Source organism: Saccoglossus kowalevskii, chromosome 7 (assembly GCF_978046115.1).
Source record: "Saccoglossus kowalevskii chromosome 7, keSacKowa6.1, whole genome shotgun sequence".
Taxonomy (NCBI): Eukaryota; Metazoa; Hemichordata; class Enteropneusta; family Harrimaniidae; genus Saccoglossus; species Saccoglossus kowalevskii.
In genome coordinates, this window is record NC_140647.1 from 35,191,834 (window position 1) to 35,207,776 (window position 15,943).

At 39.7% G+C, this 15,943-nt stretch overlaps 1 protein-coding gene across 1 annotated transcript in view; it reads right to left on the reverse strand.

Annotated features, from left to right (window-relative positions):
- Positions 1-15,943, reverse strand: part of LOC100375150 (transcription elongation factor SPT5) — a 34,647-nt gene that overhangs the window by 3,380 nt on the left and 15,324 nt on the right. The window contains exons 7-20 of the mRNA XM_002740675.4: positions 9,739-9,990; positions 7,593-7,756; positions 7,079-7,184; positions 6,430-6,505; positions 5,756-5,913; positions 4,901-5,056; positions 4,205-4,302; positions 3,445-3,514; positions 2,403-2,528; positions 1,876-2,001; positions 1,583-1,769; positions 1,345-1,450; positions 988-1,106; positions 482-587 (exon numbers count right to left, since the gene is read on the reverse strand). Coding sequence (XP_002740721.1) covers positions 482-587; positions 988-1,106; positions 1,345-1,450; positions 1,583-1,769; positions 1,876-2,001; positions 2,403-2,528; positions 3,445-3,514; positions 4,205-4,302; positions 4,901-5,056; positions 5,756-5,913; positions 6,430-6,505; positions 7,079-7,184; positions 7,593-7,756; positions 9,739-9,990 — 1,850 coding nt within the window. The remainder of the gene's footprint in view (positions 1-481; positions 588-987; positions 1,107-1,344; positions 1,451-1,582; positions 1,770-1,875; positions 2,002-2,402; positions 2,529-3,444; positions 3,515-4,204; positions 4,303-4,900; positions 5,057-5,755; positions 5,914-6,429; positions 6,506-7,078; positions 7,185-7,592; positions 7,757-9,738; positions 9,991-15,943) is intronic.

A 15,943-nucleotide genomic window follows, 5' to 3' on the forward strand; every position in this document is an offset into this window, starting at 1 on the left:
ACACAACGCTGACTTCTAGACTGATTTAAACAATGCTTTGTATGTAACATGTGAAATTACACAACGCTGACTTCTAGACTGATTTAAACAATGCTTTGTATGTAACATGTGAAATTACACAACGCTGACTTCTAGACTGATTTAAACAATGCTTTGTGAGAATTACACACAACTACCAAAAAGGTTTTTCAGTTGAATCATAGCAATACCTCCCCCAACATCTTTCATAACAGTCCAATCCAAGAGGGCGATTTTGTGTTAAACCCCCCCTTTTTAACCCATAATTTAAAAAAACATGCGCATGAGAATTACCGGTATAAATTTGAAAGAAATAGATAAAATATCCAAAGCCAAAATAAATAGTGATAATTTTCTGTGTGATTAAATATTTCTCCTTACATATATTTTTATCATCTTGTGTTTTATGTAATGCTATGTAATGATAAAATACAGTACTGACTTTATACACTAAGTATCCTACCTGGCAGGTGTATTTCGATTGGTAGGGTCCCACGCCCCAGTCTGTCCTGGAGTACGACTACCATCATGTAAGGGAGTCTGTGAACCGTAGTGAGGTGTTCGGCTACCTATAAAAGATATGATATTAGCAACCATTAGAAACCTATACATTCACAGCGTGTTGATAAAGTACACATATGAGTTGAACAGCAAAGCTTTATATTACCCCTGATAGAATCTGTGCTTTAATATCAAATAACTGATGAGTGCAAAGTACACAAATCTTAATATCAGTACTGAAGAGATGTGGTCTTTAAGGTTATTTTATTGGTCGCAAAGTTCATATTTATTTCATTGTGCTGTGATGCCATGTATGAATACCTTCACTGACTACTACATACCTCACATAGTAAATGCATTTACAGTGATTGACAGACACTAGAGTTAAAATTGGTACATTATGATCGGTTTACAAACTATATTCATGGTTGGAGACGTACAGACAGGTTGGTACAGATGTATACTCACCATCATGTAATGGCGTTTGTGATCCATACATGGGTGTACGTGAACCATACATGGGCGTCTGTCCTGGATGTAATGGTGTATGTCTATACGAGGTGGTACTACCTCGGCTAGTAGGTTGACTGCAAACATAAACACACACAGCTGGTTTATTAGTATGTTAAATCAGGTGTAATAATATTCGCTTCAACTATTTATGTGGAAATAAACCTGATAATATATATTCTAGGTGTATAATATCATAATGATGTCAGACAGCTGAATGAAGTAGCATGGTGGATACCTATTTGAATCACATGGGGTAGTACTGATTTTGGTTCTAATTTCACTGGAAACAGAGCAGCACTGATTTGTACTTACTTGACTGGATTTAACCTGTTTTTGTCAACAGAGATAGTCTTACAATTGGTATGTAGTTCAACACGGGCGGTAGACTCGGTGGCATCTTTTACAATGCCGATGTACCCTGTAAAATACAGTCAAATAAAGTTGAGAGGAATTGGAGAAAAAGATCAAATACAGAATAAAATAGATACAGGAAATATTTAATTTAATTAAGTTACAGTTTAAACAAGATTTAAAGGTTTAAAAAACTTGCCTTTGAAAGGACCTTCACGAATACGCACAGTTTGTCCAATAAGTTCCATGTCCCTCCTTCCTCTCCCTCGACCGCCGCCGCCTTGACCCCCTCCGCGACCACCTCCCCTTACACCACCGCTACCAGGATGTGCAGGACTGCCAATATGCGGAGACATGTATCCACTGACAGGGTCTATTTGTGCAGGCTGTAAAGTGTGAAAGTGAAAGTGAAAGTGCAAAAAGTCAGATCAAAATAGAGTAAGTAACTGATAAATCAGTAACCATGCAATGTGTCACCAGGTTAGTTCTCACCCTGGATCCTCCTGCGAGTACAATATGTCTAGTTCTGCATACAAAAATACCACCATTCTCAGTCATCAGCCTTGAATGTAGGAAAGCAAAGCTACGGTAGATGTGTTTCACTTCTCCCTGACGACCCTATATTTGGAATGAATTCATAAAAACACAAGTTATTGTCAATGACACAGTCCTCATTAAATTTAGCTGAACTAACATTTACGGCAAAAAAATTGTCTTTATAACGACTCTGATCAAAGTATGTCGAAACATGTCTGAGAAATGGATAAGAGCACAAGAAAATAACACCAGTTGGACATTTTGAATCAAATCATAAAGCAAAATATCATACCAAATTTCAAAGAAACTAGCCCAGGCATGCCTGAAAAATATCATATCATAACAATAAACTACCCTCAGTACCGTATAGGATTCTGTATTTGAGTCTATGCTTGATAGTGCGACATTTCAATTTGGTGCTATGGGTCATTCATTATTGTTATTTTGAAAGTGCACATAGTTTAGAGAAATCACGGACTTACAGAATGTGGTCCATCAATAACTTTCACAATATCTTTGACTTGTATATTGTTTTGTTCTGCATCTAATGCAACTGCATTCCTGGATTCTTTCTTCTGAGATACTGCTTGGTGTTTTACATTGTTTAACTGTATGAAATATACATAAGTGTCATTCATTAAACAAATATTACCAGTAGTTGTACTCAGAAATCTCACTGCATTCATTGGATAACACTACTGAATGCTAAAATTACTGCTAACACATTAATGAAACAGGAAATTCCTGCAATTTTGAAAAATTACTTCATCAGACTTAGATAGCCTGGAGGGACTACTCTGCAACCTAGTTTTTGGGTACTCCTCAATCGTATTTTGACCCAAATTCAAAATGACTGTCTGAGAAAGGCGTAACACTACAGGGAAATCACAGTCATCACTGCCAGAGTTGGGTGTAACACTACAGGGAAATCACAGTCATCACTGCCAGAGTTGGGTGTAACACTACAGGGAAATCACAGTCATCACTGCCAGAGTTGGGTGTAACACTACAGGGAAATCACAGTCATCACTGCCAGAGTTGGGTGTAACACTACAGGGAAATCACAGTCATCACTGCCAGAGTTGGGTGTAACACTACAGGGAAATCACAGTCATCACTGCCAGAGTTGGGTGTAACACTACAGGGAAATCACAGTCATCACTGCCAGAGTTGGGTGTAACACTACAGGGAAATCACAGTCATCACTGCCAGAGTTGGGTGTAACACTTCACGTTTAGACATGGACATCAACAATCCATCTAAGGTATGTTTAATAATAAAGTTTAATATATTGAAAATGCAATAATGATTCACTGGGTTTTAATTTCACTATTTTCGCTGATGAGTAAAAATCAACTAAATTAAATCTACATGAAAATGACAAATAACATTAAAACTTATTGTGTCCTTGACAAACTTGTGTAACTAAAATATGCTCAAAAAATCAAAATAGTAAAAATAAATGTCAGTGAAAATAAATGTACCGGTAGTAGTTGAGTTATAAATAGTGGAGAATACACATACCTTGCCGTGCATGTTTAGCACTTGGAATGATTCTCTTTCTAATCTAACTATAACACCCACTGTCTGTGGACTGCAAACAATATAACAAATATTAGAAATATTCAATTTGCATTACAAAACAATATCTTCTTTGTATTTGCATTTCTGAACTTGTTTAAAACTCTGTCACCTGATGACAAATGTACATGTTGACTGGTGGATTAAATGTTTTTGTGATCATACATTAAAACTCTGCTGCATACAGATATGTAACCAAAACTAATCAGTAAATTGTTTGCCTGCACTGATGAGAATCTTCTTTGTACAGTGTATCTCTTCATTTGTAAACATTCCATATACATGTACAAGCAATAGAATACCACTAATACGTAACATTCTAGAAGCCTTGTAACATACAGAACAAATCACTCATAGAATGATGTAAGCTTTTGATACCCTTAGTTTGGTTGAATGGAAAGTTTGCAATGGGTGTTTCCACCGTAGTATTGCATGAAAATTACTGCTCTTGGTTTAACCTAGTCCCATTTATAGTCGGCACTTTCCTCAAAAGATTGGGACACAAACAGCCAAATTTTTTTAGTGAAAACTGAAAATTCTCTCAAATTAAAGAATATATGAAAAAAGTGCAAACAAAATTGGTTGAGAAAATCTAGTGGTGAAAAGATTAAAGGTTGATGGTGGTCACATACAGCTGATGCTATCACCATCCTGTACAGTGATAAAATGTAAAACTATAAGACAGTTGTAAATATCTACTTACTCAAGTTGAACAAGGTCTCCCCATTCAAACTGTCCCAGTGAGTCTACACCAGAGGACATCTCAGTACACAACTGTAAATCCCTTGGTAGTACTTTAAGCTAAAAACATAATACATACATAAAACACATCTTTAACCTAAACAAACTAATTTGTAAACTCAGTATTGACCGATACCATGTGGTTAACATACATCACAGTTTAGTTAAGTAATATCAACCACCCACACTGGATAGAGGTGATTTGTACATATCTGGTGGCTGAAAATAAATATGAAATGACAGAGGAGTATTTGTTGTCAAAATAGATCCTATTTGAATTATCTAGTGTACAATTAGTACAATATTTGATTTTTATTCTAATGGAGCAGATACAGTAAATTGCTACAAGCAGGCAAAAAAGCTGGCAATGTCTTATTTTTAGTACAAGAAGAAAATGCACATAAACCAAAACTAGCATCTGGATCAAAACAGGATTTGACAATGGTGCATAGTGTTCAATATAAGTCCTATGTGATGTATACAACACATTTAAAATACATTAGTCGTTTACATAAAATATTAACACTGCCTGCGTAGTCTTATAAAATACATGTTTGACCATGTGCATTTCTCAGCCATTTATGGAAGCATATGCGCTACTAACAGAGCTAATAGAGTAAGTACATAATAGGGTGGAGAAAAGGAGAAAGTTACATACCTCATGCATTGTCAAATCAGAAAACAATATCACCATGTTATCTTCAACTCTGACAATCAAACCTGTGTCACCTTCATATCTTCCACCAATCACTTTCACATGGTCACCCATACGGAAATGTTTGCGTAATTCACGTGCCGGGAAATCGAGCGGCTCCTGTAATAGATACAAGATCATTCACCACATTGAACTAAACTTGATTGCCATTATTCGCACATAGATGAACAATCCATGTCTCAGACATTCAAAATTTCTTAATTCCTGTATGGTTGCTATGGACATGGTTGTGGTTGCTAGGGACCCCCTCCTAAAATAACATTTATGAATAATGAATGACATTACCTTAAATTATATGTTTTGGGTTGGGTTGGGTTAACAACATTACCGGTACTTGTACCATACTTGTATCATTCCCATGGATTTTTAAAGATCTGCTATCATTGTTATGGGTAGAATTTTGTAATACACCCAAAGACTCAATAACTGTAGGCTTCACAACTAGAAACTAAGCATGTATTCCCCAAGACAGGTATTTCCTTGGATTTCCAGGTCCATAATCTCAAGACTTCTTTCTAGGAATGTATTCTCTCAAACTTCCAGGCCTATATACCCTAAAACTTCTAGACAGGTATTCCCTCAGACTTCCAGGCCTGTATTCCCCCCTGATGTTAAGGCCTGTATTTTTCCTGAGGTTACGAGTGGTATTCCCCCTGAGGTTACGAGTGGTATTCCCCCTGAGGTTACGAGTGGTATTCCCCCTGAGGTTACGGGTGGTATTCCCCCTGATGTTAAGGCAGAAAAGAATAAATAGACAAGTTATCAAATCAGTCACCCTATATAGTAGTATAAACTCACCTTAAGATCTTCATGTTTTGGCATTATTGTTATTTTATCTCCGTCTACACCAATAATTTTACCCTGTAGATGTACCAACTCTCCTTCTATGACCTCTACGCTGTCACCAGGGGCCAAGTTGTGTAGTTGTTTCTCACTTTTTTTTGACTCAGGCACCACTATGATAAGCAGTCAAGGCATTAACAATCAAACACTGTTCTAACAACCCATGCCATTGGTCCATGCCAACAACCCATGCCATTGGTCCATGCCAACAACCCATGCCATTGGTCCATGCCAACAACCCATGCCATTGGTCCCACAAAACAACCCATGCCATTGGTCCATGCCAACAACCCATGCCATTGGTCCAACAAAACAGAGAAACTCTTTGTTATCTGTGACACCATCACATGTTACTGAACAATGTCATTCCTTTACATCAGTATTGAGAAATGTAGTCTTAAAGAGCGAGATTTGGTTTTCATCTACAATGAGATCATATTCTTTTATAAAAGTTTTCAGAAATGCAATCTCAGTTTTCACTTAGCAGGGGATAATAGACCTACAATGGGAGCAGCATTTACTAATAACGCATATTCATGAATTGAGTTGATAGAGGGCGCTGTAACCTTCCTGAGATCAACTCGCACAATGAATGGCTTTGATGCACCAGATAACACATAAAAGGATACATTCAACATCTAAATTTTCTGGCTGATCTTCAAATTTTTCCAATTCGGAAAGCGTTGGCTTAATGCCCTCGGCGATCTAATAAAGTAAAAATGGATAGTCGCACTATGAAAAAACATGGCTACAAAAATTATAGACACACATGACAATATCAGTAGATATATATATGTGGCGGCTCAGCTTTATTATATAGTACGCAAGGTAAAAGCACTCCTAGTAATGTGTAGCATATGTCAATTGTTTACTTTGAGACTATCAAGTGAACATCTTACAGTGTGCATGATAGCAGTATGGAGATCAGATTGACAATGCCTAGTAAAAGTCAATGTGATTAACATCATTGTTATATATTTTTTCTTTGTTTGTTGTAATAATTTAAAACAGCTAAAACGTCAATGAAAAACATTTTGCACTATGTGCATGTTTGCAGCCAGTGACGGGATCCTTTTTGTCATGATGCGGTCTGCGCCCAATGTAAACAAAGAATGGTGCTTGAATGTGACATCAATAACCTTGAATACATGCAATGTTGGTGAGCCTGTATAAGTGTAAACTTAAACTTTGAACTAGTGTAGATGCATTTTAGAATAAATTGATAAATTCTATTGTTTTTGATGCAAGATGTACAATACAAGATGACAGTTTACTCACTATTGCACTCATGGCAAATGTCTTGTAGAGAAATCCTCTCCTGCTGTATCTATTGCCTTCAAATATAAGGAAGTCACCATCGGTGGACACTTCACCACCAATTGCCCTGAAATACAACACATATGTAGGATTGCTCTTTAAAAGAGATCAACTTCATGACTTTTTGTTATTATCTTATTGTTAACCTATACATTCAGTGTAATTTTTCAAACTGATTCAAAAAAGAGGAGAAAAAGTGAGGGGATTCCAATATACAACTTCAACTGGAATATCTGAATATCCCTGTGAGCAGGATTTATACTACCAAAACCTCTATTCTGTGGCATATTTATATTTAATACAGTAAGGCTATATGCAGTACATATTAAAGTACCAGCCATACATGAATCAACACCACTGCATGCATCGATTGCTAACTAAATTCCATTTAGTACTGGTATGATTTCCCTTAGGAAAGCAGAGGAAATTCGTAGACTCTGAGCTTCAACAACAAGAACTCAATTAAGTGTGTTACCTTATGGCATCCACATCGAATAATTTCTGAGTTGGTTTTTTGTTTCTTTTTCTCTTTTCTTGGTTATCTGTAGCAGTTCTTGCAATGCCTCGCGGACGGCTGTAATCTACACGGGGTACAAGTTTTAGGGTCACTTGGTTCTGAGCAGGCTCGACATAGTCCACCTATAACGATACAGAAAAGCAGTGTTACATGATCTAACTCAAATAACTATTTCAACTTTGTGAATTTTTGGATTCAAACACAGAAAACTATTACAGCATTTTCCACAGCACCAACACTCACCAGCCAAATGCATAAATTACCATAATACTTTGTTTAGGAAACAACTCATGAATGATTCTTGCAAACATTAAGGAAAATTTATATATTACACAGTAATCCATGGCAACAAGCCATGGAAACAGAACAGGAAATCACCAGTAACAAAAAGAACAACTCCCATGTACATTTTAACTGCAAATAATGTTAATTATATCAATGTTAATTAGATACAAGAGTTTTAGACTGGGTCCATGTGTGCCATCAAACAGAACTGAATAAGTCGGGATCTGGCATAAGAATAAAAGTCCAAAAATCGTATCACCAAATTTCATAACTATATACAGTATAAGGTTTTTGAAGAACACTGTAACAAATAATAATTTCCTGTTGATGCACCAGAAATATCTATAGTTGCATCCTCACATACTGTATAATACCTCATATAAGCGCCACCCTAGATTAGGCGCCAGTACAATAGAAAAGGTGATAATTTTCACACCAATTAGGCGCCAGTCAAAGTTGAATGTTTGTGTAAAACCCATAATCCTTTAATTCACATTAATGCGTTTACATATAACCATAAATAAAATTCCCCATCTGGCCGACGTCCGCCTAACACTTTTTTCCCACAACACATGCACAAAACTAACAATACACCGTACAATCTCTTGAATAGGCGTCAGAGAAGAGTGAAATGCCTTACTTTGGTTCTAAAATAGGCGTTACAAAATGTTGAAAAATTACGGTCAATCAAAAAAAAACTGTTCACATGATAAAAAAAATACTCAGTATATTTAATGTAATATGCATTTATTTTTTTAATTTTCTTGGTAGCGAAAGTATATTCTAAAAGAAGTTTCAAATAAAAAAACACACGAATGCACTGCTTAGTAGCAAATGATCACGGTACGGTAGCGCAATCCGACCATGCTGCGGTTCACAAGTGAATAACTTACTTGTTTTCAAATTCAAGTGTTGAAATTGGTGATTATTATTCAGAGGTGATTATAGTAACGCACAAAAAATAAATCCGTTGAAATTTTATGAAATGCAAGTAAAATTCAACTTAGTTTCACCGTAAGCGAATGATTTCAGCCACATGTAAACGGCCGATACGATACGATATCCGCCATGTCTTTGTATGCACACGAGACTTGTTTATTAACCGGATAGATCAAGTCGCTAATTAACCAATCAAAATGCTGGATGGTGCCTACGTGTCTGAATTACCATAGCTCATTTAATATGTTAATGACAGTTCAGCGACCTCATGGTAAACGCAACGCGGAAGAGATTTACCGATAATGTAGTGCGATCTTTTGGCTTTGGTTTCCATGGGAAAACGGCATGATTTTTTTTTAAATTAAGAAATTATTTGTTTTGGAAAGATAAACTGAGCATTTGAAGAATAATTTAACATTGTTTACAATGATAACAGCTCATTGTCGAAACGAAGCTTACCCATTCACGTTACTCACGATAAAAATCATTCTCTTGAATAGGTGTCCAGAATTATTTAAATGTCCGAAAAAAGAAGCCGAAATATTTAAAAAAAAAAAACGCGATTTCTTGGTCTCATTTTATTTTAAAAACCAAACTGCCGTTTAACGGCCAAGGGCGAATTTACGGCAGAATCCGGTACATTGTATAGACAGGATTCCTCTGATTGTAAGGTAACGTTACCGTAGTTCTGAGTGTGTGAAAAAATTACTGACCTCAATTAAGCGCCATTTGCAACAAAGTTGCCAAAATGTGACCTCAAATTAGCGCCAGATAGAAATGAAAATCTATCAAAGTGGCGCTTATATGAGGTATTTTACGGTAGTTTGATTTTTTTGACCATACACGATTAAACACATACAGGAATAGTAATGCAACCTACCTGCGCCAGATCATCCTTAAATACGCCCCTCTTTAATCGAACCCAAGACTTTGGTTTTAAAGTTACAACTTCTTTCACAACTTTGAGAACATCTGGCATTTCTTTGATTGGTACCATCTGCTGGGTCCAGAGTCCAAGACGGAGATTACCGATTCCTTCGATAGCATGTTTCACATGGGTCTGCTTATATGATTCAACATAGATGTACCCTTTCAGTCCTTCAACAGCAATGACCGATTTAATCTGTAGCGGCTGCAAAACAAGCATAATAATTTTACAATAAATACAAAGACTAGCGGTTTAGATTAACTTTTCCAGCAAATTCACCAATCTATCATGGTTAAATACAGTTCAAAATGTTTTCAAAAAACAAGTCAACTTTCACAAAATAAATCTGCATCATTTTTTCCATATTTTTACAAAACTTTCGGTCATAACATGCAGCAAACGGCTGGGTAATTATGTTCATTTGGTCTAAGTCAACTGACAAGTTAAAAATGGATAAACATTTACAAACTATTGCATTTTTTATTTATCATCACACAGTTGACAAGAGAAGTCCATTTGCCTGAAAACTGTGGAAATGTTTTTGAATGGAAAAATCATTCCCAGATATTACAAATGCAGTTGGTGTTTCAAAATCCAGCGCATACACTTTTGCCAGAAGCTGATGTCGACTGACAGTTTAGACAGTTGAACAGGCAGTTCCAGAGTGTCTAAAGTCAAGTCATCACAGCATTGAGTGAATTGTACAAGAAAACTGGGCCAAGAAGATATTTGAAAAAAATCAAACTAAGCTTATTGACAAAAATGCCAGAAATAAAAACAGTATTCCAAATATTACCGTCCAAACATCACGATATTAACATAGATTTTGGGTTTGACATTACCGGTACTGCGGAATTGATGTGCAACCAAAACAGAGAATGAACACTAGGATGTTGGAACTGTCGCACCCATAGTTTTCTCTTGTAAACTTTGGGGCAACAGTCGCTTCCTGTCCCTTGTTGTGAGATTGTGTAAGTTTTTTAAAACTAGCGCCGAAGGCGCATATTAGTTTTTATGTTTATATAAGAGATTGCATACTTACCTTTGGTTAATGAAATTTTAATTTCATAAACAAATGGGATAATTGCCAATTATCATATATACTGGTTAAATAAAATCGAAATAACAGTGGATAGCTCCCGTAGGGGGCGTCCTTCCCCTGTCATCTGATTTGCATACTTCCAGATCTTTTTGACCACGATATTGATTCGTAGCTATTTATCTGGGGTGGTTTTGGGTGGGAAGGTAAGTATGCAATCTCTTATATAAACATAAAAACTAATATGCGCCTTCGGCGCTAGTTTTAAAAGTTTATTACAGAGTATTGCATACTAACCCCTTTGGTTAATGAAATTTTAATTTCATAAACAAATGGGACAGATTACCAGAGAATATCTCTTGGCAGATAAATACTACCCCACCTGATTATGGAATTGAAAAAATTCCATCCCCCTAACTGTATAACTCCCGCTAACTGAATAATTCTTGCAGTTGCGGGAAGTTACATGCCCTATTGTTTCGTTACAACTTGGCCTGTCACTAGGTAGCCTAACGAGTGTAGGCCCTGTGACTCGGCCGCTAGGTCTTTCAGGTAATAAGAGAGAAAAGTGTTGCTAGTTTTCCAGGACCCGGCTGCTAGCACCTGGGCTAAAGAAGCTCCGCTAGCAAATGCCAATGTATTACCTATGCCTCTTAAGTCATGCATCTTGGCAGTGACTTTGCCTGCCTCTGTGCTCAAATACTTATCACTATAAGCGTGGTAAACTGTCTCTTTTACCCATCTCGCTAACGTGAATTTCGACGCTGCTGAGCTTTGTTTACCTTTTTGGTAACAAACGAACATCGACCTTTGACCCCTTCTGACCCCGGAAGTACGTTTCTTATAATAAGCTAGCGCACGTACCGGACAAAGAATTCTGTCTTGTTTTTCATTGGAAATATTGCTCAGTGCCGGGATAACGATCGGAGTCGCCGTCTCGTGCAGTTTCTGATTTTTTCCTCTGAATTTTACTGATGTCATTAAAATCGCTTTATCGGGATAAAACACCGTAAAATTGTCTTCAAATGACAGAGCGTGTATTTCGCTAACTCGCCTCCCTGAAGCGAGTGCTAGCAGAAAAACAGTCTTTTTCGTCCAGTCCTGTAGTGACGCCAATTCCTTCGGTTCGTATGGGAATTGTCGTAGCGCTTCAAGGACTACTGACAAGCTCCATGCAGGTGCTTTGTACCTCTCAATGGGGCCCGCCTGTGTAATAAAGCCCTTGAACAGATCGGAGATTGTCGGGTCATCCGAAATGCTTTTGCCTAGGCTTAGTTTGAGTACAGAGTTGATCGCCGATTTATAGTTTTCTACTGTCCCCGGTTTCAACTTTTTTTCGTTGATCAAATAAGAAAAAAACTCCGCTACTTGGGGCAAAGAGGGATAGAGTGGATGTATATCCCCTGCAAGACACCAATTACGAAATTTTTCCCAGTGGTATTGATACAATCCATTTGAGGAATCCCTAAGCCCGGCCGTCGTTGTTTGCGACACTTGGCTTGAAAACCCTTGCGCAATTCTAAATTGCTGGATAGTTTCCACACGTGAAGTTGGTACAGCTCCGGGTTGGTTGGTGTATAACCGCCGGGTTGTGTCAACGTGATTTCTTGTGGCAGGCTTCTTGGATGGTCCGTTAGCAGAGACAGCAGTAACGGAAGCCAAGTCTGAGACGGCCAGTTCGGTGCCACTAGAATCATGTGCGAGTTCTCCGATTGTTCCAGTTTTTGTAACGTTCGGTGGATCAATGGAAATGGTGGGAATGCGTAACTGAACATTCCGCCCCACTCCATCTGAAGTGCGTCCCACGTCAGTGACTGTTTGTCTGGATAACGCGTCACAAAAACGGGACGTTTTTTGTTTTCCGGTGTTGCAAACAGATCTACCTGGGGTTCCCCCCACATGTCGAACACTAGGTTTACTGCCGTCTGTGACAGCTCCCATTCTGTGTCGTCGTAGGGTTTCCCCCGGGATAGCGAGTCCGCTACACCGTTTTGGACTCCCGGTATATGTTTGCACATCAGCTCGACTTTGTTTTGTGCACACCACTTTAGCACTGCTACAGCATGGTCGTTTAACGACTGTGATTTCGTTTCCCCTTCCTTGTTGAGGTAAGCTACTACAGTCTGAGTGTCGGATCTTATTAACACGGCCCGGTTTTTTACCGCTTTTTTGAAGGATTGCAGGGAGAACTGCACCGCTAGCATTTCCAGCCGGTTTATGTGAAATTTCCTTTGTTTTTCGTTCCACTGACCGTGTGCAATCCCGTCCATGCAGTGCCCTCCCCAGCCCGTCATGGATGCGTCCGTCACCAACGTTACTGTCGGTTTCGCCTTGTCCATGGGAATCCCCGCCGTGAGGTTCTTGAGGTTGCCCCACCAAGGAAGTGATTCCAGAAAGGCCGGTGTGAACAGTACCGGTTTTTCGTATTTTATCCAGTCCTTTGATAGTCGCATTTTTAACTGTGCGTCTAACACTAGGCGTTGGATCGGTCTGGACTGTAGTGCCGCTCTCGGTACTAAGCCCCTCATCGAAGTTAACATCCCCACTAGTCGCATTACCTGGCGTAGTGTGGCTTGTTTTTGTTTTAGAAATGATTGTATCATTTTTTGTACATTGTCGATTCTGTGCTGGGCTGGTCGGATCATGCCTTTCTCCGCATCCAGTTCCATGCCCAGAAAGACTATTTTTTGCGTCGGTATTAATTCTGATTTTTCCATATTTATCAGAAAACCTAGCTTTAGCAGTAGACTGACAGTCCGCTCGGTTGATTGACAAATCAGGTTCCGATTTTGACTTTTTATCAGCCAGTCGTCTAAGTAGGGGTTGACGTCTGCTGCGTTCTTGTGCAGTAACGCCACCACTGTGCGTAGAACTTTTGTAAACAGAAGTGGGGCTGACGTCAGGCCGAAAGGTAGGACGGTGTACTGATACGTTACACCGTTCACCACGAATCGTAACAAGCGCCTGCTTTCTGTGTGTATTGGTATGTGCAGGTAAGCGTCGGTCAAGTCGAGGGACGTCATCCAGTCCCCTTTTTGAATTGACGCTCTCACTAGTGCCGGAGTTAACATTTTGAACGTTTCTTTCTTCACAATTTTGTTCAACTCCTTTAAATCCAGCACCAGCCTGTACCCACCGTTGGATTTCTTGACGGGAAATAACCTCGAGATGAAAGAATTTTTCGGGTTTTGTACCCGCTGAATTACCTTTTTTTCGAGTAGTATTTCCACGCTTTCTTTCAGTATTGTTGACTGAGTAGAGCCCGGTTTCCCCGAAATACATGTTCTTTTTTCGCATTTCGGTTCTTTTATCAACGGTATTCGATACCCGTGTGTTATTATCGATATCACATACGGATCGTTTATCGTTTCTTTCCACCGGGGAATACATTTCTGCAGACGCAGTGCCACCGGCGTCGAGGGACTCACCAACCCTCGGTCGCGACTCACCAACCCTCGGTCGCTTGTGGCGGTATACATTGACATCGCCGATTTCTCCATTTCCCCCTGGAGTGAATGCGGCGTTATATCCCCGTTTAACGTCCTTCCCCCCCTTTTTTTCCAACCTGGAGGGGAGTAGGGACTCTGCCTTACGGGTTTCTGTTTTTTCACCGGTCGATGCGCCATTCGGCCGGTTGTTTGTTTATACGATCGCCCACCGACCTGAGGTGCGGCCGACCGTGTTTTTGTTGTGCACGATTGAGTTCCCGCCATCCTGGGCACTGAACAAAAACGCTTAATGCACGATGTTTTGCACGACTTGGTTCCCGCCGACCTGGGCACTGAACCGAATCGTTTAATGCAAGTGGTATATGTGTAAGGGGATCTGTGGTTTGATTTGTTTGACAAAAATACTCGGAGACTTGAGTAATATTTGACATGTTTAATCGCACCTTGTTTTGATACATTACCATATTTGCTGACGTATAGTCAGGAAGATTTTTTAGTGTTACCAGTCTGTTTCGAGAATTGTTTATTCTGTCGCTGCTGGTCTCCACTTTTTCCTTTTGCCTGATGCGGGTTTGCCTTTGCGTTTCCCTTGGGCTGACCCGTAGTAGCTTGGCTAACTGGCTTCGCCTTGGTCGCGATGCTCTGCTTGTTATTAGCGGCTTGCTTGGCTTTAAAGGCGCCTTCGATCATCACACGGTTAACTTTTGCCGCTGCTTTCTCATTCAACTTAGAATTCACAGCGCTGAGTTTTCCGTCGAATAATTTGGTCCCTCTGAAATCGATCGTCGCCAATTCGTTCTTGATTTCAGCGTTGGCGGCTGTCTTTAGCATAGCGGACCAAACTGCTGCACGGCGAGAGTGTTGAATAGTCGCTCGTAACTGGAGATGACTCTGTATTATGTCAGCGTCGACGACGTTAGTAGCGACCAACAGCGGCTGTAATGTGCTAAACAGTTCATCCTTGGTGATGTTGCCTGTTTTGAATTTCGCTAACTGAATTTGTGTAGTAGTAGTGAAAAATTCTCTATGGCTTAATGCAAGAGAAGTGTCCCAAACGTTGTTTTCCAATCTACATAGCGTTGACTGGGACAGGCAATACGGGATGTAAACTTGTGGTTTGCCGAGTGGATGTTTCGTTATACTTCCTTCGGCGACCATTTCCCGGACGCATGGCTCCAGTTCTGGTGGTTGTACGCCGAGAGGTCGTTCGTGCAGGCTGGGGTCGGTACCGACCGGTGTTTTCCACTCATCAACGGGCGGTATAACCTTTTGGTAGCGTCTGCTCCAATCGTCCCGGTTAGTCCCCAAGAAGTCGTCCTTGGTGGCTGTAGCGGTTTTCTCGGTAACTTCACGATCCCATTTGCCTCCTCCGATCACGCGTTGTGTTATAGCAGCGCCCTGTGTCAGTCGGGGAGACCATGGTAGCATTGCTGAAGTCGCAAAAGTGTCCTTTTTCGGCAGTGTAGACAAACCGATCGAGAAACGTGGGGCGTCCGCCATCGGTGGAATCGGTAGAGGTAAGATTTTCTTGACCATAACCGCACCTTTCGTGATAGCATCGGAGCGGATTTTGAATTCGGGGTCCTCCTTGTCGGTACCACTCGCTGTTGTGGTTTTCGACGAGCCGGCCTCCCCCGCGTTGCTTGTAGCATCTTCAGTAGAAAAAATC